The sequence below is a fragment of the Terrapene carolina genome, unplaced genomic scaffold, assembly GCF_002925995.2.
Source record: "Terrapene carolina triunguis isolate 2854851 unplaced genomic scaffold, T_m_triunguis-2.0 Scaffold102, whole genome shotgun sequence".
Lineage (NCBI taxonomy): Eukaryota > Metazoa > Chordata > Testudines > Emydidae > Terrapene > Terrapene triunguis.
The window spans coordinates 4,649,438-4,676,134 of record NW_020664453.1 but is presented as its reverse complement, the minus strand read 5'-3'; the positions used below and the strand labels follow the sequence as shown (position 1 = coordinate 4,676,134).

The following is a 26,697-nucleotide window of genomic DNA, read 5'->3' as shown; positions in this document are numbered from 1 at the left end:
CCAGGACTGGAATGTTAAGTGTTATTGGCCAGAAATTGAGGTATATCTGGTGGGGTTATTTACAAAGCTCTCTTGTCAGCAGTATGCCTGGCTATGGCCATTGTAGTCAATATTACTTTCATAAGCACCACAATTCAAATTTAGCCTAAATCAGTTCATAGAGTGAGGAATAACGACAACAAAAAGAAACATAAGGTTGGCTGAAAGAGAGGTCCAGCATTCAGTGGTTCAGATATTGCCAGGCACAAACATGGATGACTACCTGGATGCAAAAATTAAAAATGTTGTATTTATAGCTGCACTTCTTGCTACTTCATAATATGTTGTTTATAATTAGTTATTCTTGCTATATCTTGACACGGTGGACTTTCTGAGCTGTTTCTGGAATATCAGCTCTGCTTTTCAGTGACTCAGTAAACTGTTCTTCAATGCAATGGCCATTGAATTCAGTTTGTTGTTCAGTCTTGATTTATTGTACTTTTTCATCAACAAATAAAATGCATCTCTGTTGAGCTACTGAAGATTATTCTGGTTAAAACATTTAAGCCTCTGCCCTCTTCAAAATAATGATTGAAAGTACCAGCTTTGAGCCATAGAACACTGCCTTTCTGATTCAGTGACAGTTCTTACCTTAGACCATCCCGTGCTTTGCTGCACATTGGGCTACCCACATTTGCCATCCTTGCCTCTCCACTGCTCTTCTCTCCAAATCTTCCCATTTCATGTGGAGGTGCTTGATGTTATTCAGAACTGTTCGTTTCCATGTTATTTGCGGTCTTCCTGTCTTTCTTCTTGCATTTTCTGGCTTCCATTCAAGGGTGGTATTTGGTAAGCATTCTCCACACATGTCCCAGCCACTGATGTCTTCTTTTGTAGATTATTTGTGAGAGGGTGCCTTTATTCATCTTCCTATCTCTCTATATGTTATTCCCAATATTCCACTACATGGAAATCATATGATCAGCAGTCCAGAACTGCTCTACAGTTATGAATGACCTTCTTAAATGTTATATTATCCTTTAAAATAAGGAATGAGGGTGAAAAAACAACTCCACATAAATTTTGACGCTGGTACTCGTTCCCATGAATTGGGTGTGAGGCAGCCAGCAAGCAACGAAGGTGTATATTTCTGTTCATTTATGAAGTGTGTTTAGTTTAAGGGTAACGATTTTTTTTATTAAACTACAATTCTAAACCACAGAGACCATAGCTGCCAGATCATTGTAGCATACTATATTAGACCCTTGTGTGTTTTCACTTCCAGTCCTTAATCCCTGGCCATGCAGGAGAGAAATATTCAATTCTAGGCAGGCTCTGATACTTTGGGAGCTTTGGACAGGGCATTGGGGAAAGAGAAGCACGGGTATCCATTGTTTATATAAGCACTAAGCCGCCTCCTCTGTCAAGAAAAGGGCATTAAGGGCTCGAGCTGTGGTTTTGACTCTTTTTTTCTTGAAGGGAGATGGAAAGAAAAGCGTCATTTATTTTATAAATAATAATTGCTGGTTTTATACTTCAGCATTTCCAGCAGACCTTTTCCGGTAAATAGCAGCTAGGGATAGGCATCAGTGAGCTTATTTAAAGGGACTGCGTCAGTTTAACTAACTGTTGAAAACAAACACATTTTTTAATAATGCCTTGGATTTTGAAGTGAAATAATTATACTGTTTCAATGTGCTTGTCTCTTCTGATGCTCTTTGTTTACTTTGTATATTTCAGCATGGACAATGAAAATCAATGAAGTCAGGTTCACTTTTGTATAGTTAATTTCAGTGGCTGGTTCTTAGTGCTTCAAGCCATTTTGGGCTTCAAACGTCTCAGTAGAATGTGTATTTGTTTACAAACAACTCTCTGCATTTGGATTTATGGAGGGGACATGTGGAAACATTTTTATTTGTCTTAGGGTGGACCAAATTTAAATTATCAGTTTCTCATTAAAAATATTAAAATATACAAATTTTTGTCCATAAAGTTTATAAAGTAATTATTTTAAAACATTAACTGTACTGTGTTGTGTAAGGCTTTCAGGGTAGTGGCTATAAAGTGTTAGGAGTAGTCATTTTGTGGGCTTGATTTATTATTGATGTATAGACAGTTCCATGCATTTACTGAAGACGTAAAATTTTGTATTGGATATTGTTTTCTAACATTTGTAAAGCACCTGCTATTTGAGAGAGACTAAAATCAATAAAAATAGTGCCATTTAAAGTGAATTGCTTTCTCTAGTTGTGTGTGACCTTGTTCTTCAGCTTGTTCTTTGCTGTCACTTCAGCCAATATAAATCACGTGATGGGCAAAACTCAGGCATGATTAGGGAGGGAAAAATAATCTAATTTAAATCTTAATTATACCAATGCAGATATATTTGTGTGCATATTAAACGCCTGTTTTCAGGAATCTTAAAATGAGCCCCCAAAATGTACTCTGTGCTGAAAAATGACCTGAATGAGTGATCAGATTTGATTTTTTCTTAAGCCAGAAACATTTTTCTGCATGTGGTGTTAATTACAGAAACCTAAAGAGATGTTTCACTCTTTAAAAATGTTTTCAAAGCCATGTAATCAGTGTAGTGTATGTCTTCCGGCTTCCTCCTTCCACCTCAAAAACCAATAGGTCAAGGATTGTTGGTATCTCTATTTACATAAATCAGTGCTTGCCGTCCAATTCACTTGAGTGGTCCTTACAAAAAAGTTTATATATTTATGCTAGAGAATTCCTTTATGGATGCCCTTTTTATGTTTTAAGAAGCAGGAAAGTAATTTGAATGGAGTGGTTTCAAACAGCATCATGGTTCACATTGTTACTGAGCACAGGAATTCTGTCTGATGCGTTTCAAACTGCTCAATCCTACAAATGCCTGCTAGTACTTTTGGTCAGAATCTAATTGACCTCAGTGGGACTTTGCCGAGGAAGTTACTATTCTCAGGTGTGTAACTGTTTGCCAGATTGGGCCCCTGCCAAAATTCTAAATTAAATACAAACAGCGTAGATGTGAAATGTACAGTATAATACTTTGAATAAAATAACAATCTTGATGTAGTTGAGTTAATTTTGGTTGAGCATCTTTTAGAAGGCTTTGTGGAAGAAGCCTATTTTTAAGGAGGAATATGTATTAAGATGATGGTGTTTTGGTGCACAAGGTAAAGGTAGGTGTTTCGAGAGTTTGGTGGGATCCTCTGAGTGAAGGCATCAAAATGAAAGGGAGGAAAAGATGCAAGAGAACCACTAAAGTTTTGCAGGGATTGTTTTGTTTCTAAAGTGCACTAATTTAGTGTTTGTGTATTTAGGGAAGCTAATTTAAACAGCTAATTTAAAAAATGCAAATGCTGTATTCTGCAATCATTTATTTGAATGAAAAATGTTATGAAGGATTTTGAGTGCCTGGACTTAGGTGTGCCTGGCAGCCTAATAATCTGCTGATTTGCAGTAAGTGTCCGTAGGGACTCATGAATACAAGCTGTCCTAGTCTGCTATGTAAACCTGGCATTTTAGAAAATCTCTAAATCTGTACAAAAGACTTTAGCTGCTCGGAGAAAGCCAATATGGTATCAAATGAAAAATGCTGAACTTTTCTCAAACTCTTGAAAGCAAAGCTTCACTTAATGTTGCTATTGTGTAAATCACTCAGCTTGTTGCCTGTATGCCTGGGTATTGTAAATGATATGATTAGTCATCTAGCTGTATGCCTTGCAACAGTGGATGATCTTACAGCCATACACAGTATAATACACATGGGCAGTTTTGGGAGGGCTAAGGCCCGGGATCTAGCCTTATCTTTGAATTTCCTTTCAGGACCGCTTAACATTTTGATGTAGTAGTTTTGCATGAATTGAGATTTTGCTGAATTTTTATGTAATTTTTTTAGAGGCAAGTAGTATAGTCTCCACATTTCACGATATCATAATCTGGAGAGGACTGTTCTCTGGATTCTGTCTCTGTTTTAAGTAGTTTTCTCATTGAGAAACTAAGGAGAGAAAACATAATTAGTGTTAATGCCTGACCCGTAATAGTTTATTTTGCTGCTACATAAGTGGCCATCTAACCCACGTTAATTATGGCTTGCAAATATTTAGGTTTTTGCTGGGCACAGTTGGCATGGGGGGAGGAAGGAGCAGATGTGTCTCCCTGACTCTGGGGTTGGTTCTGTGCTGGCCCTGAAATACTTTAGGCTGCTCTAAAGTACACTGCTGACTATAGCCCCCAAAGGAACCATCTGCCAGTAGAACATATTTGGAATGCAGTAGCATCCTGTCTGCATTCCTTCCCATCCCAGTTAACTGCCTTGTTGGGAGATGGTGTAGCTACACTCACTCTACACCATTTGGGGACTTCCCCATGCCAGGTGAGATCAGGCTGCTCTCTAGACCCTTTGGATTGCATCAGTGAATCTGGTCCCTGTTTTTTAACATGAGCTTGTGATGGGGCCTAATACAATTCATAACTTCAAAACTATTGAACTGATTTTCTTTAAAATGGATTTGTGTTGTAGATGTCACTGAGACTTAAAAATAAGATATTTCCATTGTCTTATATATTGATAAATAATTTGTAATCAGATGTCAAGGTATAAACACAAGGAGGCAAAGTTAAGGTTGAGCTTAAAAACATTTAAATCTGCATATCCTCACATTTGAATGCTTGATTTCTCACCCTTAATTTTGCATTATTGCTGGTTGACCTGCTAATGTGTTTCAACACAACTGTCTTTGTTCAAACTAAAGGAAAAATTGTGTTTAACACTGTGGTAGTTAAAACGTGTTAGTCAATATATTTTCTAACATTGTGCATTTTCCTGGTGTAAACAAGGTAGGGTGCATGGTTAAGATGAAGTGTAACTTCAGATTGCAACCCTGCTGTAATTAGTTTCCTGATTCAGTTGTATTTGTAGCATGGACAACAGACCCTAAACCTTGCAGCTGGCTGTTCTTCATGAAGCCAGAATCTACCTCTCAGGCACTAAGTGTATGTCTATACTGCAATTTGATACTTGCAACTGGCTCATGCCAGCTGACTCAGGCTGAGGGGCTGTTTAACTGTGATGTACACATTTGAACTTGGACTGTATAGACATACCCTGACTGTTTTTCCCCTCGTCACACAGTGTTGAAAACAAGTCCTGAGGAGAATAAGACCTTTTCTCTCAGATGATTTCCAAGGAATAGGTCAAATCAAAGGCCCCATATACAGTAGGCATGCTATGGCATGCACTCTGTAACAGAGAAAATGTCTGTGCTGGGAATTTAAATGTTTTCAGAACTAGATCAGCGCATCTCAGTGCTGGCAACCATTGTTAGCAAAAAGATCATATTCCTTGTGCTGCTAGAGCTAAAGTGTCACTTGACTGGTTATGTTAAGTTGAAGAAATATCCTTAATGACTCAGTTTATCTATCCTTCCCATGTTGTTTTCCTCTCCACCCTGAGATGATCTTTTAATGGGGGTGTTTACCTTAACTTATGTTGTTAGGAATCACTAGAATCTACTCAACAATTGTGTCAGAGCATTTCACATTTATTCTTACACTACCTCTGGGAGGAAGGGGGCTAAGGAATTAAGTATTATCTGTATTTTATGTATAGGGAAACAGAGGCATGGACATATTAAATTACTTGCCCAAAGCCATATAGCTAGTCCAGTGGCAGAATGAGACTAAAATCCTGAACTTCAGACTATCAGTTGAGCGTCTCGTTCATTAGATGGTGTTGCTTTTCCATGGCCTGTGTGTTGAATGTGGGATTTCTCACATCTACAGCAGACATGGTGGTAATGCAAGTATTACAGAAATCCTGTCAAACTCATGCTTACCGTTGAAAGCGAGTCTCACCTTTCTGAGGGTCTTCTGGGATAGCCACATAGACGAGGCAATATGGGGAAGCTTGTACTGCCACCATCTTTGATATCTGAAACTTGTACCAGGTTAAATGTTTAGCTTACCAGGTTTGATAGTTCCATTTAAATGGTGGGGTAGATAGCAGTGTTAACTTATTCCTTGAAATTGAAATATTAAGAAGGTCCTTGAAACACCTAGTTGTGCTACCAGTAATGAGCCATGTTGGCAAAAGCGTATGATTATAGTGTGATTTTTGATTTACTGATAATGTGCTGAAAAATATCTCCGCTCATCAGTTAAGATGGAAATGCTGTCAATAAATAAGAGTGGAAGATTCCTCCTCTTGATTATCACTGTATTGTGGTGGGAAAAATCTGGGTGGTTTGGAACATGGAAAAAAAGGGCACTTCCTTCTTGCCACCCCTACAGAAAAATATCTCTCTCCCATTTAGATTTCATGAAGCATTTTATTTCTCTATCTCTGAAAGACAGTCTTGCATATAATGCCTTGTAAGTGGTGTGGTATGGAATGAAGTGTACTATGAAATAACTTATACTTGCAGACTCAAATGGCTTAGTATACTTTCCATTCATCTGATTAGAATAGTTTCAGCTGCTCTGACAGCCAGCATATGAAAATGAACTGTCCTCTCCCAAATGTTAACAACATTGTAGCTTCAGCCACCTGGCCCACATCAACAAATTCTACATGTAAATTTGCTCTGTCAGTATGCTGGTTTTTAGTGTCTTACATTTCACATGCTCTTAGGTAGTTAATTATTTAAAAAAAATCTGGACTGGTCTTAAAATTTAAAGCATATATGTTTTGACATTATTTGTAAACTTTGAAGGTTGCCAAGTTTTAAAAAAATCAAAATTTATCTTGATGGGGAAGCAGCTAATTAGGATTAGGTTAATTCAAGTGCAGAAATAATTTTGATCATCAGAAAAAGCCCTCAATTTGTGTGTGCAATACGTTAAATGTACCTACATTTTGAATATATTTAAGGGAATTTTCTCCTGGTAAATAAAGGGAGTGGATAATGGAATATTGCTAACTGAATCTTGAATACCTGTTGGTAATCTGGTCTCTGTTTGACAGGTTCAGACAAGGAACTGGATGGTATTTTCTGACAAATGGAGAACTATTTCCAAGCAGAGGCATATAACCTCGATAAGGTTTTAGATGAATTTGAACAAAATGAAGGTGAGTGACTTTGTAAAAAGGTTGTAGATGCATGTGCTTGACATTACACAGAGAAAACCATAGGTGGGGCAGGGTAGCATAACATCCTTTTAATTTTCATGAATTGCAAACTGATCTCATTACTTGCAAAGCCACCTGTGAATTTTACATGGTTTTCCTTAGCCGAGGACAGCATCTCATAATCATTTTCTATTTACCTGTATTATCAGTGGTGAGGTGGTTTATATTTAACTGTTGATGTAGAAAATTTTTAAAGGGATATTGTTAGAATTGTAGCTTGTGTAAAGTATAGGGTTTTACAAAACCTAATAGGAATAGAAATATTGATGTAACTTGTTTTTAACAATTCTATGAAAACAGTTATTTAAACATTCTTCTTCAATATTGGGAGAACTAAGCACCCTGACAAAAATGCCACTGCACATAAATCCTAGAGTGAAGACGATCATATTCTAAGTATAAAATCTCTGTGTGCTCTAATTTCCTCCCTCCTATTGTGGAGGCAACCGAGGATTTTTTGTGTTGTGTCCCCTCCCCCTTTCTACGTATTGTATTAATCAGTCAATTTAGAATTGCCTGTTCAGAATAGAACTGGACAACTGACTGGTCGCAGAGCCCTAAAGATGTTATTTTCCAGAAACTCTGTGCAATTATATCGTTAGATGTTGATCTTGGATACTTAAGTATTAGTAAGTGGTCTTTTGCTATTGTGTCCATATTCAGACATCTATGCATTTCTGGTTTAGGAGTAGTTTTGTTATATAAAAGGATTATAGGAACCAAGGATTGTTAACTATCCTATAAAGTAGAGCTGGGGGAGTTGTGTGTGGATTATAATATAGTCATTATTTAAACTATTAATTTTTCAGATGATGCTGTTTCACCTACATTATTGGGTGCAAAGTGGAATCAGGTTCTAGATCCCCCTTCTCATCGGCTGTCATGTAATCCAGCTCTGTCCAGCGTGCATGAAGCTTCAATTCCTAATGAGTGTCAACAGAGATTAAAGTCTTTCTCCCTGACCCATTCAACCACCACTCCAACCGGAGGAGAGGGGGATCATTGTGCTAATGGAATGGATCTTAGTATAAATCCAGAGACCCCAACTGTGTGGATTGATGATCAGGCAAAAGCAGATGATCATTTAATGAAGAGAAATAGTAATCAGGATGATCAGTGTAATGCTATGGAAACAGGAGAAAGGAAATGTGGAAATCCAGCCTGCTTGCCAGAAGAGAAGAATGTTCTAGTAGTGGCAGTCATGCATAACTGCGACAGAAGGACTCTACAAAGTGGCAATTTGCTGGATTATAAAAATTACAGCACTCAGTCCTTAATGGACACTATTAGCTTTACACTGGATAATGAAAACCGACAGAATGATCAGTTTGGTGTTACTGTAAATGGATCCACTGAAAAAGATACAGATACAGAAAAGCAAGGAGTACAGTTAGATCGGCTGTATGCTGAGGCTGACTCTGTTAGCCATTTGATTAATACTTCATCTGATAGTCTGTCCAATGCATGCCTCCCCCATCAATTAAAGGATGATTTTAATATTAATAGAGACTCTCTGTTCTCAGAGTCTACAATTGCAGGGATTAATGCAGTGACCTTATTGCAGAGACCAGTTGATGGTACTGTTAAAACACAAGAGAGTTGTGCATCAGTTGAGGATTTTATTAGCAGAGCAATTACTCAAAGAAAAGATTTGGAAGCTAAAAATTCTTCTCCTAGTTCAAGTAATGGAAGCTTCATGATAGAGGAAACTGTAGAAGAACAAACATCTCAACTGTATCAATCTGGGCTACCTGTGCTCTCTCAAACTTGTCAGCCTAATATGTCTGAAAGTGGCAATTACAGTGAACGCTTTGAAGAACGTATTACTTCTGAGGATGTTAGTGGTGTGGAAAGTGAAGTCAGTGAATGTGACAACATTCTCAGCACAACTGAATCACTCAGTGGGGCAGAGTGTTTCCCTGAATCTCAGGAGATGACTAATTGGGAATTGACTAAACTGAATAATAAGCAAAATCATGGAGAGAATGAAAGACTTTTGCAGATGAAAGTGCCTGAGGAGGCTTGTAGTAATAGTGGGAAAGATGGAGATGGGATGATGGAAGCAGGCATGGACATAAAGGGGATTTATATAGATGAGCTTGAAGGGTCCAGTCTCTCTGATGTTATGGGTACATCATCAGCAAGCTCTCTGTCTAATGGTTGTGATTCCTATGGAATGCAGAACCCAATTGTTGCTCATATTCCAAAGACTTTACCCTCCAAGGAAGACTCAGTGACAGAGGAAAAGGAGATAGAGGAGAGCAAGTCAGAATGTTACACTAATGTTTATGAACAAAGAGGAAATGAGGCTGCTGATGGGAGTGGTCTCATTTTAAACAGCACTGGTGACCAAATGAAGAAAAATTATGTACATAATCTCTGCAGTCAGGTACCATCTCTGCACGGGCAAACATTACCAAAACCAGTAACTAACCTGCAACCTATCAGTGTTCCATTTGGTGGTGCAAGACCCAAACAACCTACAAATCTTAAATTGCAAATTCCAAAGCCATTATCGGACCATTTACAAAATGACCTTGTTCCCCCAAACTGTGGAGGTAATACTAAAAATAAAAATGATGTCTTTGGTAAAGCAAAAATAGGGGAAACCTTGGCAGCAGATATGTTTCCTGATGAGAAATCGTTAAATGCCTCCATTGCTGATACCACTGGGGAACATTTAGAAGAGTATGAGTCTGGGGTCTCTAGTAGTCCGTGCCTTGCAGTAGCCCCAGATAGTCCAGATAATGATCTCAGAGCTGGTCAGTTTGGAGCTCCCACCAGAAAGCCATTTACTACTTTAGGTGAGGTGGCTCCAGTTTGGGTTCCAGATTCTCAAGCACCAAACTGCATGAAATGTGAGGCCAGATTTACATTCACCAAAAGGAGGCATCATTGCAGAGCATGTGGGAAGGTAAGTTCATATTCAGTGACAAAGCCTCGTGTTCCCTTATTTGTAATCATTCTCTCCCTCTTGCGCACTCTCAATCTCTCTCTCTTTCGCGCGCGCACACTCACTCTCTCTCTCTGTCACACACACACACACACACACACACACTATATATATATTTATATCTATATATCTATAAATATCTATCTATCTATATATATATCTATCTATCAGTAACCACACAAGACGCTGGCTACCATTGCCTCTGACATCTGTCTAAAGCACAGTAACATAGTCCATTTGATTTAGTTAGTTTCTTTTTAAAAAGTCCCTAGACTCTCACCTATTCTTCATTGTTCACATTACTTTAATAGAGAATAACTATTGGTTATTCATGATGATAACGATTATCCTTTAAAAGCAGTTTGTTAGTTGATTGTAGCCATTAACAGATATTGAATTCATGTAGGACTGCTATAAAATAACTAAGTGCAGGAAACTAATTTTCAAAAATCACTGCATCAATAATTTCCATTAACAACACTGAAACCTGTTGATGGGGATGGGAAGTGAGCTATTGAACTGCCAATTTTTCTGCTGGTTAACATAGCTGACTATCTTCAGTCTTTTATGTCCCCTTTACTCGCTTTGTACATGCTACCTCCAGTATTTACCAAAATATATCCTTGCTTTTGAAAAAGTGTATTGACTATAATAAGATTCTCCCAAATTTGATGGATAGGTGAGTGTTATTATGGTTATTAAGAGGAATTGTGTGGGAAGGTCAATTAAATGTAATTTTTCAATGTATTTTTATTGTATGAGGAATGTTTCTTTGAATATTATAACTAAGTTTATTTCTGAGTAAGAACTTATCTTTATACACCATATAAATTAGATAGGGCTGCATTAGTTTAAATGCAAATATGGCATTTTTGTGATAAAACAGTTCATAAAGTATTTGTAAATATTTTGTTGAAGTATAAGTAAATGGCACACACCACTGCAAACAGAAAATCTAAAACTAATTGATCAGTGTGACGGGTTCCCCCTGGGGTGGCACCTGGAACTGGGGTACCACTGAGCCCGTTGACCCACCAGCCTAGGCTCCCTCTCACACTGTACTGCTGTGACAAGCTACAAAGTCCTTCAGACTGCACTTTCACCAGCATACATACAGGTAGGGACACACCTGGCTGTAGTTACAAGCAGGCTCTCTGACCAGCCCCTGCATGGGAAAGCTACTCCCAGCTCTTCAGGCACGCACCCACTCTGGAGTATAAACCCAAAATTATACCACCTTGCGCTGCACAGGGAACTGTACAGCGTAAACTCATAAAATTCGCTCAATGTGGAGAGGAATGTGCAACAGCCTTTTGCCCCTGAGTTATGATTTCCACACACTGATTTCCAAGTTTATTAACTACAAAAGATAGATTTTAAGTGATTATAAGTGATAGCAAACAGATCAAAACAGATTACCTAGCAAATAAACAACAACCGCAAACTAAGTTTAATATACTAATTCGATTGGATATGAATAGCAGATTCTCACCCTAAGATGATACAAGCAGGCTACACATTAAGGGGCAAGCTGCACTTGCTATACAGCTTGGAATCCCCAGCTGTTACATTCACAGGCTAAAAATCCCTTTAGCCTGGGTCCAGCACTTCCCCCAGTTCAGTCTTTGTTCCTCAGGCTTTTCCAGGGGTTTTGTTGTGTGGGGAGTGAAGAACACCCGATGACGTCACTCCCTGCCTTATATAGCTTTTGCATATGGTGGGAACCCTTTGTTTCAAAGCTAGGTTCCCCGACTGGTCTGTGGAAAAAACGCTGCCATTCCCAGATGGAGTCTAGAGACATATTGTCACATCACGTCTTTGTAGAGTCATAGCAGCCATTACTTGGAGGCTGTCTGTAGCGTTCTCAGGAAGGCTCCCCAGGTGGGAGATAAGCTTCTCCTAAGGCCTTTTGTTTTTTACTAATGGCTCATTGACCTTAATAGGCCCTTCCCCACCCAGCTATCTAGACTGAAAGCATCTTGTCCAGTGGGCGTTAACCCAGATGTAACTAAATTTGAAGTACAGAAACATAGTTAATATTCATAATTTCAGATACAAAAATGATACATGCATACAAATAGGATAATCCTATTCAGCAAATCATAACATTTTCTATGACATCTCACATGACATATCTTGCATAAAATGCATCATAACTATTTCATAATCATATCATACTATCTGAAGAATATGGGGTGCAGTGTCTCAATCAGATTATTCAAAATTAATTTTAAAAACACTAGGCTGGCAAACATCCATGAATTACTTTAAAAATAAGATGAAAATGGAACATTCATGCATTTTTAAAATAAACATATTAAGGTAAATTTGGTTCATTTAAGGTCCAGTCCAAAGCCCTGTGAAGTCAACTGACTTCTCTGGGCTTTGGATCAGATCTTTAGCTGCCAGAATAGCGCAGGGAAGCAGAATGACATGAACAGAGGACCTAAAAGAATCAAATTCAGCAAACAGAGATTCATATCGGTCTGCTCCAGGAAGGAGACTTGCAGAAAACATTAAGTGTCCCATATAGCTGTCTAGGTATGACATTTGTCTTTCTTAACAACTAAAATACATAACACTGAATCTGTTCTCCTGGCAATTGTCCAATTAAGTGAAAGGACTATTAATCAAATTACCAGTTAAGTGGGTTCACAATCATATTTTTGCATTTGTTCCATGTTCTCTTTATTTGAGACTTGACGAAAAATTCTTCTCATGATAGTTCTGACTGGTTAAGCACTCTTTTGGAATAAACACATACTCTTACTAATACAAATAATATTGAAATCCACCAATACTAAATTATGCAATAAATAATGAAAAATAAGTAATACAGTCACTATCTACTTGTACCATATAGTTTAAATCCCTAAATTTAGTGCATCTTTCAATTATTGATGTGTTTAAATGCCCAATCCTACTCCTACCAAAATCAATGAGAATTTTTAATCCATCATGTCAGTGGAAACAGGATAAGGCCTCTCACTGGTATTTGATTTTAGCTGTCACTTATTTAAAGGGTCACTGTCAAGTAGCTAGGCCATACTTTAGTTTTTTGTGAGTTTACCAAATGACTACAAGCTTTGGGGGGGGTGTTTTAAAGAAAACCAGCTCTTTGGTTTGAACTCAATCATTCTCCTTGAAACCCAAGTTTTAGAAGTGGTATTGTTGCCCTTTGGCCCCTCCTGTTCTCTGCCTGTGGCACACAGTCATTTAGTCTTCTGAAGGCTGTAATATTTTGGTCTAATTCTGGTAGTTGGGTTTGGTATGTGGTGGCTGTGTAGTATTTAGTGGCTTGTGATGTACAGGAGGCCAGAACAGATGATCTGGTGGTCCCTTCTAGCCTTAAACTCTGAGACTAGTTTATTGTTGCTGAATGAGAAACAAAAAATGAAAATGACTGAAGGGTAAACAGAAATACATAGCTAAATAGACCGCACAAGGGGCAAAAAAATGTAGATTTTTAAAATGTTCAGTGTTAATAATCGAAGAGATTCTGAATCTGAATTGTAACACAACAGTTTCCCTTAAAACTAATCATTGTGGCCAAAAAGTCCTAAGAATAAAAACTGCATTTAAAAATAGTTGGATGGCACCTGGAGAAAGCGTTGCTGTTTTAATTTGTGTAGTAATTGACAAAATCAATGTGAGCCACTGAACATCAGGGAGATGGCCGAAATTAAATATGCATGTTTACCAAACTTTGTTTTAAACTTAAGAACTTGAAAAGTGATGAGATATTTTAGGGGAAACTATTCATTTTAATTGTTTATATTTTGTATATGTATTTTCCATTGTCATCTGTAGTGGTCACCTGTGATATCCTTGTGTAGAACAAGTGGAATATTTGTATGTGCCAGTTCTGTTCTGTAAGCCAAACTAGTGATTCTCCTTGCACTAAGTAGTAAAACAAAAACAAACATAAAACCTTGTAACTGCACCGTGTAAGCTTGCTGCGTTTAGACAAGCTGCCATTTTCTGCTATGTGAAATACTAATTGCTTGACAGTTGCTTTCAAATAAATATATATATTGCTGAAAAACAGGAAAGCACACTTCACTTTCACCTTAAATATTGTTTATATTTGATTATATACAACACCTGCACTCCACCTACTACAAAGTTAAAGATGCCAATGAGAACAGATGTTAACGTTTTGTCATTCTACTATCTATTTCTGTTTAGTATTTAGATCATAGAAATCATTGTGCTTGAAAAGCCTTGTTAAATGCAGACTGTAATCTTCTTCAAAGGGTCCTGAATTAGAAATTAATTAGTTTAGTCCTTTGGTCTGTGGTTGAGGACATTGATTTTTCCATGTTCTGTAATTGTCCTCCTAGTTTAAATCTGAACTGAATTTTCCAGTGGATAGGCTTCCCTGAGAATTGAAATGAAGCACAATATCTCAAAATAAATTACTCAGAAACCAGTGCTGGTAATATTGCTTTAAAAGCTGGTAAAGGATAGCTGACATAATTAGAAAAGGAAATGTTACAATTTACACACCATTAGATGAGATCATCCAGGTGACAAAATTGTTATTCCAGCTCTCATCATTTGTATGCTAAAATCGTGTCTCAGGCTTGGGCCTCATCTCTACGTTATAAACTACAACATTGTTACAGGACTTATTTACAAAATGGATGCCCCTCGTTACAACATGGCCAACATTTTTAGTGCACACTGAACCAAACTCTGTCATTTTAACTGGGCTAGGAGGTAGACAGACACTATTATGTTTAACTGTTGGAACAGAGTACTTTGACTCACTTGTAGTATAGACTGGTCTTTGTATGTAGTTTTAAAATGTGCAAGATTTAGAAATGTTGCAGTTGGGGTAGGAAAAAAGTATAGGATTACATGAAGGTCTATGAAGATTAAAAGAAAGATACACTGTTAATTATGCATATGAAAACCAAATAAAATTGAAACTACGTTAGGTTGAAATCTAAATTTCTGACTTGACTTTCAGAGAGAGTTTACAGCATAGTGTCTGATGCGTCTAAATTTCATATGCTTTAAGCTGTTTTTCTGCATGAAACATGCACTCATCAGTGGCTTCATATGTCACCTGAACAAAAGCCCTAGGACACATAGGGGAAAACATTGACTTTTTATTTAAATACATATTGTAAACCTTAAGATAGACTGGCCAGAATCTTGTCTGCACTGGAGAATTTGGGCATTACAGGCAGCACTGTATTGCCACATAGGTAAAGTACCTCATGTCTCCATACAAATGTTTGTAATGGTGCACAGGCATTGCCATTGTTGTTACAATTGCACTTTCTTGTAGCACGCTGCCCGGGGTCACTGAGCTGTTAGTCCTGGTGCAGGTGGAAAGTACTGGCAATGAAGCTACAGCGTTCTAGTTGGTCCTTCCAGCACAAGTCATGCAGTGTTCCCCTTTAGCAACCAGCGTGGTGTGGGATGAGTCTTGTACATTTGAACTACTGAGAGTTACAACAGTGCAGGTCTCAAGAGTAGAGACAAAATGGCTGTCCTTCCTTCTGAAATGTATCTCACTCATCCCTCCCCCTCCCCATATCCAGTTTTGGCTTTGATTTAAGTGACCAGAGAAACGGCTTGAGCACTTTCCCAGTGTTGTGTTTTAAACATCATTCATTCCAGAGAGCTGTAAAGGTGGCCACTATGGGATTACATATATGATTTTCCTGGTCCATTAGCCATTATCTCAAACCTGCATTTTTAAATTACTCCTGTGGGGAGTGTGTACATTTGTATTATTGCAGATAGCGCTTACTCCAGTAGGATTAAATGAGACTGACACTAGGTCATTTGATCTTAATCAATTTCACTGTGACGCTGTTGGAGGATTATTGATAATTTCCTTTCTAATTTTGCACCTTCTAATGTATTCAGTATCTGAATTAATCTATTTAAATTACTCTTATCATGAAACATTGAGTGATTCAATATGTTTTTTCTTTTGCTCCAGGTTTTCTGTGCAGCATGCTGCAGTCTGAAATGCAAGTTGCTGTACATGGACAGAAAAGAAGCCAGAGTGTGTGTAATCTGTCATTCAGTACTAATGAATGGTAAGTAGAAAGATAGGGACTAAATGCAAAGTTTTACTGGCTTTGTGTTGGTCAGTGGCTGCAGTATGCCTAGCCTATTGAAAACACTATATTCTTGCTGGCAAATATTTAAAAATGCAAAGGCTCTAGGGAAGTCAACTTGAAATCCTTGTGAGACTTGGGGACTCTTGTACCACACGTAATTAGGGAAACCTAAAAAGCAGGTAAGGTTGCAGAAAGATTAAGAGTTTTTTCATAAAGCACCCTGCTTGGATTTCAGAAAATTTGTTTTGTATGGAGGAAAGTATGGAAGCTTGCTCTGCTTGTTTTCTTAACAAATGGCTGACCTCTTACCCTCTCATACAGGAGACCAAAGGGAAGAAACCCACATTTGTGTCCCTTTCTAGACTACATACTATAGGGAAATCATGAAAGTAATCTTAGTTCACAAGAGGATGCTACTTCATTTCTTATTAGCTGACCTATTAAATAACATCACTATTGTTAACTCCTTCGTGTCAGAGAAGGAGGCCTGGTCTAATGGATTGTGTACAGGAAAAACTCCTGAGGTATAGGCACAACTAAATAACTCTTGTGTTCTGATCTGGGTCCAGGCAAATTACGGGCAGAACATGAGCTCTGAGGGAGATGCTGGGACCAAAAGGGCTAATACAATCCTTGGATGTATAAACAGGACTATTGAATAGAAGTGGGGCAGTTTATATTACCTCTGTATGTGACACTGGTGCTACTACAACTGGAATACTGTGTTCAGTTCTGGTATCTACAATTCAAGAAGGATGTTGAAACATTGGAGAGGTTTCAAAGAAGAGCCATGAAAACAATTAAAGGATTGGAAAATATTCCTTATAGTGATAGACTCAAGGAACTCAATCAAGTTTATCAAAAAAGAAGGTTAAGGGGTGACTTAAGCACAGTCTAAAGATGTACATAGGAACACAAATTGGATAATAGGCTCTTCACTCTAAGAGGCATAAGTGTAACAGGATCCAGTGGCTGGAAGTTGAAGATAGCAAAATATAGACTAGAAATAAGATTCAGTTTTTCAACAGTGCGGGTGATTAGCCACGGTAAGATGTTCCAAACGCTTGTGGTGAATTCTTCATCACAACACATTTTAGAATCAAGATTGGATGTTTTTCTAAAATAAATCCCGTAGTTTAAACAGGAATTAATTTAGGGAAGTATTATGGCCTGTGTTATGCAGGAAGACAGACTGTGGTCCCTTCTGGCTTTATAATCAGTCAGTCTCTGAAATTACTTAGGCCAGGGTTTTCAGAAGTGTCCACTTTGGGATGCCTTGATTTTTGTGTTCCCCATTGACACTTCACTTAGAGCTTGATTGTTCAGAGGACCTGAATACACCTGGAGGTCCCATTGACTTCAGCTGGAGTTGTGAATGCTCAAGTGTGGCATTCAAAATTTTTGGGAAGATTCCATAGCTGTTAAATGGGAATAATTTTTATCTATCTCAGAGGAGCGTTAAAGCTTAATTAATGTTTGTGAAGCAATTTGAAAAAATATAAAGTGCTAAATATCAACATCTTCCACTGGTGGCTATAAGCAGCATGATAAGAAATTGTAGTTTACAGTAACTAGGAATTAAAGGTAGGCACAAATATGACATTGGCTTTTGATGAATTATCAGACACGTAGATGAACATGATATATTGGGGATGAGTCAACGTGGCTTTTGTAAAGGGAAATCGTGCCTTACAAATGTATTAGAATTCTTTGAGGGGTCAACAATTATGTGGACAAAGGTGATCCAGTTGATATAGTGTACATGGATTTTCAGAAAGCCTTCGACAAGGTGCCACACCAAAAGCTCTTAAGCAAAGTAAGCTGTGCTGACAAAGTCTCTCGGAGACCCTGGGTTTCAGTAACCACTGGTGCCGTTTATGAAAGGTTGTGCTTCCGCCACCTTTTCACCATACACAGCTTGGATTCTAGTGTCTGCACCCAGGAGGGAAGAGCTATCACTCTGCTTCCACTCCCTCGCTCCCCCCCCCCCCTGCTTCCTTCCTCCCAGCCCCCGGCTAATTGGACAGGCAGCTGACTCCCATTCACCATTTAGGTGCAGGTTTTCTTTGGCCAGCTCCAGTTTACTTCCCTTATTAGGCGCTGGTGTGACAGAGGGCTGAGTCAGTAGTTTTTGCCCAGCACCCTGTCACACACGCCCCCCTCTTCTCCAACTGCCAGGTTCACCCATCCAAGTCCTCTTCGCCCCCTACTGGGCGGGGCCATATGGGGGAGTCCTCCCTCATCTTTCCAGTGACCTGCCGGGTCTTCCTTGTGGGGTTCAGCCATCCCCCACCCACAGAAGCCACATTGCGTGGTGGGTGGACGCTCCCATAGCTCTGCCGCCACCCACAGGTCCTCTCACCATTCATACCCCCAGGAGTGTTCCCCTTCCTTTTCTCCCTTTGCCCCTGAGAGGGGCTCGAGGCTGATCCCAGCTTTTCCCTGGACACCCAGGACTTCAGGTTCCCAAAAACCCGTCAAGCGGGGCCTGGGTCTCATCTTTCGGGGGTCCCCTTACAGGGAGTTCTGTTAGGCTCTTCAGCTCCTCTGAGGACCATGGGGCAGATACCGCCTCTATTCTTTCCTTCTCCCGGCCTTCCTGACTCGGGCTCTGTACTCTAGGGTTTTTTTGCTTCAGAGATCTCTTCCTCGAGGGGTCTCCCCCTTTTCCTACCGTGGGCCTTCCTCCCCTGACCTGCTTTCCCTCTTAGGCTGGGGTCCCAGTTGGTGCCCACCACCACTGGGTATGGCAGGCTCTCTACTACCTCAACCTGTTTCCAGCGGAACCTGTCCTGGACCTCAAGGGGCACCTGGACCATTGGGCACTGCCTCTCATCCCCATGGATGCTCTCCAAATTCACTTCGGCACCGGAAATCATCCATTGCAGCTTCACCAGCCTCCTGCTTACAAGAGAGCAGGGGGAGGCTGTATCCACCAGATCTCACTGGGGTCTCCTCCCCACCATCATGGGAATGGCGGACAGTTTCCGCCCCTTCCCCTATCCTCCAAAGTTGGTCCACCCACAAATCTCTGCAAAGCCACATTCCATGTCCGGGCAGTCCCCCTTTTTATGTCCCGGTCACCTGCTCTGCCAGCAGATGAGCGGCCTGGTCCCAGTGGGAGCTCCCTGGTTGTTCTCCCATTTTTAATCTGGACCTTTCCTGGTCGGGGGTTCCCTGGCTTTTCTCCCGGTTTCTTCTTCCTTATATGGGTGTCTTCTTTCCTGGGGAAGTTTGCCTCTGCATACTCCTCCATCAGTTTTACTGCTGCCTCTACCGTACTGGATTGGTGTCGTCTCAGCCATACCCATATGTTCTTGCGGAGGCCATGTAAAAACTATTCTCGGATGAGCACGCCCATGATCTCCCCCTCTGTCTGGGCATCAGGTCTCAGCCATCGGGTGGCCCAGTCCATTAACTACTGGGTGAATGCCCGGGGCTGCAAACCCCGTGTCCACCTCGCCGCCCGGAACCTCGACGGACAGCCCCACCCGATCTAGGATGGCTGCCCTTACTGCATCATATCTCCTGGCCTATTTCTCACTCAGGGCCATATAGGCCGCTTGGGCTTCGCTGGCCAGGTAGGGGGCCAGCCGCAGGGCCCAGGTTGTCTTCTCCCATCCTGCCTCACAGGTCACCCAATTAAATCATTAGGCAGCAGGTTTAAAACCAACATAAGGAAGTACTTCACACGATGCAGTCAACCTGTGGAACTTGGTGCCAGGAGATGTTGTGAAGCCCAAAAGTATAATTGGGTTCAAAAAAGAATTACTGTAGATAATTTCCTGGAGGATAGGTCCAGCAATGGCTTTTAGCCAAGATGGTCAGGGATGCAGCCCCCTGCTTTGAGTGTTCCTAAGCCTCTGACTGCCAGAAGCTGGGACAGGGGATGGATCAGTCGATAATTGCCCTGTTCTGTTCATTCCCTCTGAAGTGTTAGGAACTGGCCACTGTCAAAAGACAGGATACTGGGCTAGGTGGAGCATTGGTCTGACCCAGTAGGGCTGTTCTTATGACAAAGGTGCTGAGAAGTGTTACATTTTAGATAGAGAAATTAATACATTTCAGAATGAACCGAACAAGAACAATGAAGTATGCATGTGTTTGGCCAGAGACTGCTGGCTCCATTTGGTTATGAGTAGGATTTGTTTTTGTTTTGGAGAAGAGAGGAACCTGAAAATATTTTAGTTGAAACCAAATGTTCTTGTAAAGAGGTATAACAAAATTGATCACGTTACAATGATTTCCTTTTAAAAGCTTTTCTGTTCTGTTGCCAGCACTGATACACATTAGTGGTAGACAATAGTGACACCACTGCTTGTTTTATTATAGGGAAAGCATTGCCTGCATACTAGCATGTATCTGCTGCTGGGCCAACTTGTCATCTGTGTTTCTGTCCATCTGCAGTGCTTTGTAATGATGATTTCCTTTTGCTAGTCAGTTGCCTGTCAGTTCATTTGACCAGATCTAATCTTACCTGATCCAATCAGTTTCCGTGCAGTTCCAGATTTTTGTAATTCAGGGCAGTTCCAGACTTTTGTCATTCAGTGCATTTTGGGTTAGTCATTCTTTGCACTTGTATGGATTATACTTTGGATGTAGTTATTTCACTTGGTTGCTGAATTGGATTTTCATTTCACTATTTTTTGTTTAATAGTGCTCATCCATAGACATCCATTAAGTATGTGCTTATTTCCGGTTCCTGATGCCATCTTTGCCTGAGAAGGTATTTCTAGTGGATAACTATTTCTGAACTGACACAGGCTGTGATGAAGTGAAGGAGAGAAGATTGAAACAAAACTGCTCTAGGTATCCCAAGAAGGCGATCCTAAGGATATCTGTTTCCTTTGTTTTAAGTCTCCCTCCTATATGTCCGGACTCTGTATTGACACTGAATTGCTTTTTAAAAATCGTTGAATCTGCCCTTTCTCATCAAATTGAAATGTCCTAAAGGGCTCAAAATCCTTTCACTGGCTCTGCATTGTGTTTATAAGTTGATATAATAAAGAGCTATTTTTCTTTGATGTCCTATTTGCTTTTCTGTGGTTAAAGATGTTCATATATAGCTTAGTTTATCTAGCACCTTTCATCCCAAAGGAGTCGAAAAGCTTCACAAATGTTTTTTTGAATACAGTATGTGATTGGTTTAGGTACCTGTGGCTGCCCTGGAGAGACCTCGGGTACCTTGTATCAGAGGGGTAGCTGTGTTAGTCGGTATCCACAAAAACAATGAGGAGTCTGGCGGCACCTTAAAGATGAACAGTTTTATTTGTTAAATAATCTGTTCATCTTTAAGGTGCCACCGGATTCCTTGGGTACCTTGATGCATATGTGTTATTATTTGAATATATTTATTTGTAACACATTCGTTTATTTGAAGGGGCGGTGTGCTCTGCTGCGCGTGTGAATCGCATGGTTATCTTGCTGCACACCTTTTTATGTGCTTTTGCCTATATAGACAACCAAATAAATAGCTCAGTTGAGATCCAGTTCTGCAGTGTTCTCTGACTAAAAGAGAAGAGCTTGTTCTCTGACTGACATTGTTGACTTAAAAGTGGTGTGTGTTGTATTTAAACTAAAAATCATTTGGGTTTTTTGGGTTGAGTTAAAGTTCAGGCCATGTCTTCAAAAGTTCACAGCACACAAACTTCTTCAAAGTTTGAAAAATAAGGTGTTACGGTAGACTGGTTTATTCTGGATATAAAAAAATACAATGTACTGTACTCATTTGCAAAAGTAAATCTGTTGCCCTGGTGTTGTGTAACCTAGATTGCAATATCTTTGGGGTAAAGAGTGAGACTTTTGCCTGTCTGTAGAATGTCGTGTAACCCTCTGGTAATGTATAAATAAAAATTGATTTTTCAGATCCTCTAAGGAGACGACAAAATGACGGATAAGGAACTAAGTGCCACTAACACCAAAATATATAGCTAACAATTTTGGAATACACTTCCATGTAAGCTGAGGTTCTTATCACAGAACACCAATAGTCTTTCCATGTATTTTGTTCTTTAGTCACAATTTCACTGTGTAAGTCCTCTCTGTTTTTAATCAAAGTAAGAAGAGATTGCCCAGGGTAGGTGGAAAAGCCCAGAGCTATTGGAGCTGTGAATTTACCCATCATCGTGGAGTGTTGCGTACTTAGATGTACATTCACATTTCTTGTTTTCTGTTTGCTTTAGCTCAAGCCTGGGAGAACATGATGAGTGCCTCAAGCCAGAGTCCTAACCCTAACAATCCTGCTGAATACTGTTCTACTATCCCTCCCTTGCAGCAAGCTCAGGCCTCAGGAGCCCTGAGCTCTCCACCTCCCACTGTGATGGTACCTGTGGGAGTTTTAAAGCACCCTGGAGCAGACAGTAAGAAAAAACTTTCACTTTTTTCTAAACAAGCTTTGATTAAATGTGAATGTGAATCTCTGGTAACACACCCCTTTCAAACCTTGCAGCTAAGGACACTTGTCATGTGGGTTGGGTCAAAGGGAAAGAGAAATGCAGACAGGAAATGTATGTACAAATGTAATTTCCAAACACATGGAGATGATTGAGCCTAATCATGCTGGCTGATATTTCTCTAAAGTACTTAGTGTGTAGGAATTATATCAGAGAGCCCCATATATGCAATAAAGTGTTTTTTTTCTTGTATTGATTAAGTAGATATCTTATTTTCTTAGTCTAGGGAATCTTGCACAGATACCATCTTACCACTTGTTCCTCCCATCTCTACTGTGTATTATAATACTATCAACCCACTGACCCTGGTGCCCTTCTGCCACCATTTGAATTTGTATTCAATATTTGCCTAATACTGTTAATATGGATTTGTCACATCCCTGCTATCATTGCTACTTTTTACATTAGAAGTAAACCACTTCACTTTTCTTGAGCGAAGCTTCCATTTCATGTTGCTGTGAGATTTTGAACTCTATTTTTCTCACTAGTGGCTCAACCCAGAGAACAAAGACGTGTTTGGTTTGCTGATGGGATATTACCTAATGGAGAAGTTGCTGATGCAGCAAAATTGACAGTGGCTGGGACGACTCCTACAGGAACCCTAGCAGTGTCTCATGATCCAACCAAGCCTGTGACCAACAGCACTTTATCAGTAGAGGTGAGGAAACATTGTGCTGTTTATTTTTCAGAACAGCATCGTCACGTTGTCCTGGATGGTACATTCAGTTCTATGGCAATTTAAGTGAGACTGATACGTGCAGTCTGTTGATTTAAGATTCTCTTTTAGTAATATGTATGGCTTATGTCCATGCTGATTTTGAGGTTTGCAGAGAGCTGAAGCTGGCTATGTATTTTGGAATGAGCCGTTGAATTGCATATGCCATTATGAAGTAGCATTTTAGAGCTCTAATCCAGTATCAGGCCACTACTGTGCAAGGAGTTTTCCAAGCTTTGGGTATACAGCCTGTCTGTATGGATAAAGGGACGGGCTTAAATTCAGCCGGAGCGGCCCGGAACGGAGCTCTGGTAAATATTTTCAAACTCGTGGGCAGAAGCTTGGTGTAACCGTAGCTGCTTTGTTTCTGTTTTGTTTGTACGCGTGTTTATAGAGAGAGGAGGTGCTGGGTCTGTCTTAGTCTGTGTCAATGTCATGTACCCAGGGGCGGCTCCAGGCACCAGCGCACCAAGTGTGTACCTTGGGCGGCAGGCCGCGGGGGGCAGCCTGATGGTTGCCGTGAGGGCGGCAGTCAGGCTGCCTTCGGCGGCATGCCTGCGGGAGGTCCGCTGGTCCCGCGGCTTCGGCAGCTCTTCGGCGGCGGGCACGCCGAAGACGCGGGACCAGCGGACCTCCCGCGGGCATGCCGCCGAATCCGCGTTACCAGCGGACCGTCCGCAGGCGCGCCGCCGAAAGCCGCCTGCCTGTTGTGCTTGGGGCGGCAAAATACATAGAGCCGCCCCTGCATGTACCGAGGGTTAACTTGTACCTCTGATAATTCTATAGAGTGGATATACCTCGTTCACCTACATCTAGCAATCTAAGGATGAAGTCTACCCAGCTCTTGCTTTTTTTTTTAAAAAGCTGTTCTTTCTTATTGTTTCCTTTTTGTAGACTGATAACACTTCTGGATTCTCGGGCAGTATAACTCAGGTTGGCAGTCCAGTTGGCAGTGCGATGAACCTGATCCCTGAAGATGGTCTTCCTCCAATTCTGATCTCCACTGGAGTAAAAGGAGGTGAGAGCTGTAGGGGTAAATGGACAGCTATTTGTGACATTTACTGGTGGCAGCTTAACAATTCAGGCTGCCACATATAGATAGAAAGTTGGATCCTGGATATAGCCTAAAGATATTAACGATGAATACTAATGTGTAGTTAACTGGCTTGGCACTAGATAGTGCTCACAGGCTTCTGTAGAAAACATCGTTCTGACAATGAAATTACTATTAAAAGTAAAATACAAAGCAAAAAAAAATTGAGCCCAGAAGTATGTGCTAATTTCCTTATTAATCAGACTGTGGGGAACATTCAGCACAGAGATACATTTTAATTAGTCATATAAATATTCATGTTTCCACTCTGTGAAATTTTCTTGGAACTTCTGCTTGGTTGAAGGTATCCCAAAATATATAATTTAATGACATCATAAATACCATTGGTTGTGATGAGACTTCTCATACTTGTGAGTATCTTAAGTGAACCAGGAAGTTCTTAGGAGAGCGTTAGCATGTATTAGTGGCCTTAACTCACTTTTCACTTTTTTTTTGTAGTTCCCCTTTCAAATTTGTGTTTAGTTCAGCATATTTCTAATTAAACAGTAAGTAACTTTATCTAGGATATTGTTAAAAAAAATAAGTAAGCATACTTACATTTTCAAAACCAGTCTGCCCCCATGCTGTATTAGCTATTCATGAAGCTGCCTAATTATTGAACCTCTGTAACAGAGAGAAACTAGTAATCTAGCTTTACTTAATTAAATTGCAGCATGCTTTTCAGCACATGAGCCAAAACTCACAAGCCCAACAATTTTACATGGATATCATCAGTAAATCATACTTTGTGTATGCTTGAATTAATTCAAATGTCATTGTGCCTGGTTTGACTTACAACATTTTAACCACCAAGTGGACATTTAAATCAAATTTACAAAGATTTCAAATATACTTTTCACTTTAGTGAGGTGAACTTTCTCTCTAGATGTTTATAGGTGGCAGGATAACAAACACCCTTCCAAATTTCCCTTATTTCTTTATAAAGCCACATTGCTGACTTGTAGGCAGGAGCACAGATTACTTCAACAGTTCGGGTGTTTATATTTAAACACTCAGTTCATGTGGATCTAATCAAAGAAAGTGTCTATATTTTGAGTATCTTACTGAATAAATTTGAGACACAGGATTTGAACCTTCTGTCCATTTTTTTTATTCTCCCTCCTTTGCTGTTGTACTGTAGGCTGTTGCACTTGATTGTAAGCTCTGTGACTGAAGCTCCTAGGTGCTACCACAATATAAATACTAAGTGTTAACGTTGTTGGGGTTTTTTTTAGCATTTCACATTGTAGTCTACACTAACACTTGTTTCTAAAAGGAAGTCAAAGGTTTGATTTTTCAAGTTGTTACTGCTATTGATACAAATTAGTTGATAAAAATTAAGGCTGGAATTTTCAAAGGGGCCTGAGGGAGTCAGGTACTCAAATCATTGAAATTTGAAAATCCCGGCCCAACAAGTATCAGAACAAAATAAATTTTAAAATGTCAGGTAAAATGTAAGTGAATCAAACTGTATACATTAGAGTGATGTCATTGCTTAGCTGATTACTTTGCTGAGTAGATTACTGTCCAAATAAGCAAATGACTTCACGATGCGTTTCTTTCTTATAGACTATGCTGTAGAAGAAAGACCTTCTCAGATCTCTGTGATGCAGCAGCTGGAAGATGGCAGCCCTGACCCTCTTGTGTTTGTTTTAAATGCAAATTTGCTGTCCATGGTTAAAATTGTGAATTGTAAGTTATTTTTTTATTTAATAAGAGGGGGGCAAAAAGATTGTCTACGTATTCCTGGTTGAAAACACAGCATTTGATATTTACTACCCACAATCTGTGAATTGCTGCATGGAAGTAAAATGTACTATATTTTTATTCCTATTAAATTATAAAACGCAGCGATCCCTTGCTCTAGGTTGGATTAGTCCAGTTTGTATTTTTGTATAAAATTATCTGTACATGCGCCTGGAGCATCCTACATACCCATCCAACCCAACAGGGCTCACTATTATTCACCAATCCTCCCCTCATTGTTAATCCACTTGAACCCTTCTCATATCTCGGGAAAACAGATAAATCTTTCAATGATGCTCTGAAAACAAGCAGGATTGTGGCTCTGTCAGATCAGGGGGTGAAGTGAGTTCCATGGTCAGACAGCCCTCGCTGAAAACACCTGGCCTCTCAGATCATCTGGTCTATATTATGGAGGGGGTATGAGTGGGGAGGCTTTTAGTTTAAGTGCCTCAGTTGGTCTCCACTTTTATTTCAAAATAAAAAGCAGGACACTTTTGTAGCAACACATTTTTAGGGTCACTAAATGCTCATACAAAAGATAAAAAATGCACTTTTA

The 26,697-nt window shown here is 39.8% G+C and overlaps 1 protein-coding gene across 1 annotated transcript in view; it reads left to right on the top strand.

Annotated features, from left to right (window-relative positions):
* Window positions 1–26,697, top strand: part of LOC113406513 (zinc finger FYVE domain-containing protein 9-like) — a 70,100-nt gene that overhangs the window by 15,771 nt on the left and 27,632 nt on the right. Inside the window, exons 2-8 of the mRNA XM_026651762.1 lie at window positions 6,932–7,036; window positions 7,906–10,010; window positions 16,012–16,111; window positions 22,318–22,494; window positions 23,076–23,245; window positions 24,197–24,320; window positions 25,965–26,087. Coding sequence (XP_026507547.1) covers window positions 6,967–7,036; window positions 7,906–10,010; window positions 16,012–16,111; window positions 22,318–22,494; window positions 23,076–23,245; window positions 24,197–24,320; window positions 25,965–26,087 — 2,869 coding nt within the window. The 5' untranslated portion in view covers window positions 6,932–6,966. The remainder of the gene's footprint in view (window positions 1–6,931; window positions 7,037–7,905; window positions 10,011–16,011; window positions 16,112–22,317; window positions 22,495–23,075; window positions 23,246–24,196; window positions 24,321–25,964; window positions 26,088–26,697) is intronic.